At 19.5% G+C, this 4,156-nt stretch overlaps 1 protein-coding gene across 1 annotated transcript; it reads left to right on the top strand.

Moving 5' to 3' along the window:
• Window positions 1-2,046: 2,046 nt before the first annotated feature.
• On the top strand, window positions 2,047-3,324 carry LOC122757033 (NADH-ubiquinone oxidoreductase chain 2-like; the record flags this gene model as incomplete). The annotated part of the gene is given in 1 exon segment (XM_044008218.1): window positions 2,047-3,324. A coding segment is annotated over 1 exon segment (972 nt), but the record flags the coding sequence as incomplete, so codon positions are not given.
• Between the last annotated feature and the right edge of the window lie 832 nt (window positions 3,325-4,156).

Genomic DNA, 4,156 nt, shown 5'->3' on the forward strand with positions numbered 1-4,156 from the left:
ATCAAATTATTAATCTTTATAATTTTACAACCAAATCCACCTTCAAAAATTTTTTCATAATTTTATCCGTTTAAATAAATTTATTGTAACCCATTATTACTTAAACATAAGCTACACCTTGATCTGATATAAATTTTAATAAAAATTATTGAATATTATTATTCTTATAAAATATTCTGATAACGACGGTATATAAACTGGTTACAAATTTAAGTAAGGTCCATCGTGGATTATCGATTACAAAACAGGTTCCTCTGGATAGACTAAAATACCGCCAAATTTTTTAAGTTTCAAGAACATAACTATTACTACTTAAATATTAATATTTACATTTTAAATAATAGGGTATCTAATCCTAGTTTTTTATTAAAATTTGCAAGCTTCAATTATTTAATTTCTAAAAAATTTAAATTTAAAATTTCACTTAATAAATTTAATTATATTTAAAATAAACCAATTTAACTTTTACTAAAAAAATTCATTCGTATAATTGGTATAACCGCGATTGCTGGCACCAATTTTATCTATACTCTTTAATATTACTATATCTAAATTTCTTTAATTTATAATATTAATTACTGCGGTTATTAATAATTTATTAATTTTTAAAATTAATAAAATTTCACACAAAAAAATTTACATATAAATCAAATTAATAACAAATTTTTAAGCCAAAATAAAACTTTAATATATTTATTTAATTTATTATACTTTTTACAAAAATTATAAATTATTTTTATAAATAATTATTATTTATAAAATTAAAAATTGAATATAAATAAAAATTAAATAATTTTTATTAATTACTAAATCTGAAAATAAATATACCCCTTATATACATATATATATATACACATATATTTATTAATTAATTAATAAATTATTTAATTTTATAAAACACTATTTAAATTAATTAAAATAATTTTTTATAGTATTTTATTCTAAAAATTTAATTTATTTTAAAAAATTTTTATTAATCACTAAATCTGAATAAAAAATTATTTCCCCTTACAAATTAATAAATATTTATTTTATAAATTTATCAATTTATTAAAATATTTTTACTAATATATATATATATATTTCAACACATACTTATAAAAATAATATATTTTAGTAAAATTTTTAAAAAAATAATTAAAAAATTTTAATAAATTGTAAAAATTACAAATTAATTCAAAAATTTCAAAAAATTAAATTTTTTATTTTTAAAACTTTATAAAAAATAATTAAAATTAATTTTTTTTTAAAAAAATTATATAATAGCAATAAAATAATTAAATTTAAATAAAAATAATAAACCAAAAAGTATAATAAATTATTAATAATTTATAGACTAACAAAAATCCTTTAGAGTTTTTTTTTTTTTTTTTTAAATTTTTAAAAATATAGTTAAAAAGAAAACTAATTTATTTTAAAAAATTTTAAAATTTTTAAAAATTTTTTGTATACTAGTTCTAGATTAATAAATATCTATATATATATAAATATTTAATATATTATTATATGGTTAACATTTATAAAAAAAAAATTTCGCAATCCAAAAATGCTTACATATTTAGTAAAAAAATCTATATTTTAAAGATTTATCTAATAATTCTTTGATTTATATAAATTTATATAAATATTATAAATTATTATATATTTATATATTTATATATTGTTGAAGATTTATATTATAATATATATCTATATAGAAATTTTTAATTATTTAATTTTAAAAAATACGCAAAAAAAAAAAAACTACTAAAATGTGTTATTAAATTTTAAAAATTACTATATAAAAAAAAAATTTTTTTAAAAAAAAAAAAATAAAAAAAAAAAAAAAAAAAAAACTCTTTTAAAAATGAATTGCCTGATAAAAGGATTACCTTGATAGGGTAAATTATGTAGTATTCTACATTCATTGATACTTTTTGATGTATTTTTTAGAAAGGATTTATATCTAATAGAATTAAACTATTTCTAAAAGTATCAAAAACTTTTGTGCATCGTACACTAAAATATATAAATAAATATTAAAAATTAAATAAAAAGATAAGCTAATTAAGCTACTGGGTTCATACCCCATTTATAAAGGTTTTAATCCTTTTCTTTTTAATTTTTAATAATTCTTCAAAAATTTTATTTACTGCAATAATAATTATTGGAACTTTAATTACAGTAACTGCAAATTCTTGGTTAGGAGCTTGAATAGGTTTAGAAATTAATTTACTATCTTTTATCCCCCTTATAAGAGATAGAAATAATTTAAAATCTACTGAAGCTTCATTAAAATATTTTTTAACCCAAGCTTTAGCTTCTACAGTTTTATTGTTTTCTGTTATTTTATTAATATTAAAAAATAACATAAATTACGAAATTAGTAATTCTTTTATTTCTATAATTATTACATCAACTTTATTGTTAAAAAGAGGGTCAGCTCCGTTTCATTTTTGATTTCCAAATTTAATAGACGGATTAACGTGAATAAATGCTTTACTATTAATAACTTGACAAAAAATTGCACCTTTAATATTAATTTCTTATTTAAATACAAAAAATATTTTATTAATTAGAGTAATTTTGTCAGTCATTGTAGGGGCTATTGGTGGTTTAAACCAAACATCCCTACGAAAATTAATAGCTTATTCTTCTATTAACCATTTAGGATGAATATTAAGAGCATTAATATTAAATGAATCTGTTTGATTAATTTATTTTTTATTTTATTCTTTGCTATCATTTACATTAATTTTTATATTTAATATTTTTAAACTATTTCATTTAAATCAGTTATTTTCTTGGTATTCCTGTAATAAAATTTTAAAATTTGTTTTATTCACAAATTTTTTATCTTTAGGAGGATTACCCCCATTTTTAGGATTTTTGCCAAAATGAATTGTAATTCAACAACTAACTTTTTGTAATCAATATTTTCAATTATTAATTTTATTAGTAACAACATTAATTACACTATTTTTTTATCTACGAATATGTTACTCAGCATTTATACTAAATTATTACGAAATCGTTTGAATAAATAATTCACAAGTAAACAATTTTACTTTAAATTTATTTATATTACTATCATTTTTTTCAATTTTTGGTTTAATTTTTATTTCAATATTTTTTGCTATATTTTAAATTAAGGCTTTAAGTTAAATAAACTCATAGCCTTCAAAGCTGTAAATATAGGTATACCCTTTAAGCCTTAGTAAATTTTACACCTTCAAAATTGCAGTTTGATATCATTATTGACTATAAGACCATAATAATTTTGATTAAGAAGAATAACTCTTATAAATAGATTTACAATCTATCGCCTAAACTTCAGCCACTTAATCGCGACAATGGTTATTCTCAACAAATCACAAAGATATTGGAACTTTATATTTTATTTTCGAGCTTGAGCTGGAATAGTGGTTTAGAATTTTAATTCGTGCTGAATTAGGTCATCCAGGTGCACTAATTGGAGATGATCAAATTTATAATGTAATTGTCACAGCACACGCTTTTGTAATAATTTTTTTTTGCATAGTAATACCTATTAGTAACATGGGCTCTTGACCTTGTTGTGTGATCTGGCTTTTATTTTGTTATCATTACACAAACTCTTAGCCGGACTATTACAATATTAACAGACCGAAATTTAAATACTTCATGGGGCTTCCAACATTTATTTTGGATTTTTTGGGCACCCAGAAGTATATATTTGATTTTACCAGGATTTGGAATAATTTCTCATATTATTAGTCAAGAATCAGGTAAAAAAGGGAAACATTTGGTTCTTTAAGGAATAATTTATGCTTATACTAGCAATTGGTTTATTAGGATTTATTGTATGGAGCTCACCATATATTTACAGTTGGAATAGATGTATGACACACGAGCTTATTTTACATCAGCAACAATAATTATTGCTCGTACCCTACCGGGATTAAAATTTTTAGTTGATTAGCTACTCTTCACGGAACTCAACTTACATATTCCCCAGCTATTTTATGAGCATTAGGATTTGTATTTTTATTTACAGTTGGTGGATTAACTGGAGTAGTTTTAGCTAATTCTTCTGTTGATATTATTTTACATGACACTTATTATGTAGTAGCTCATTTTCACTATGTTTTATCAATAGGAGCAGTTTTCGCGATTATAGCAGGGTTTATTCATTGAT

The sequence above is a fragment of the Drosophila mojavensis genome, unplaced genomic scaffold (genome assembly GCF_018153725.1).
Source record: "Drosophila mojavensis isolate 15081-1352.22 unplaced genomic scaffold, ASM1815372v1 contig_25, whole genome shotgun sequence".
Classification (NCBI taxonomy): domain Eukaryota; kingdom Metazoa; phylum Arthropoda; class Insecta; order Diptera; family Drosophilidae; genus Drosophila; species Drosophila mojavensis.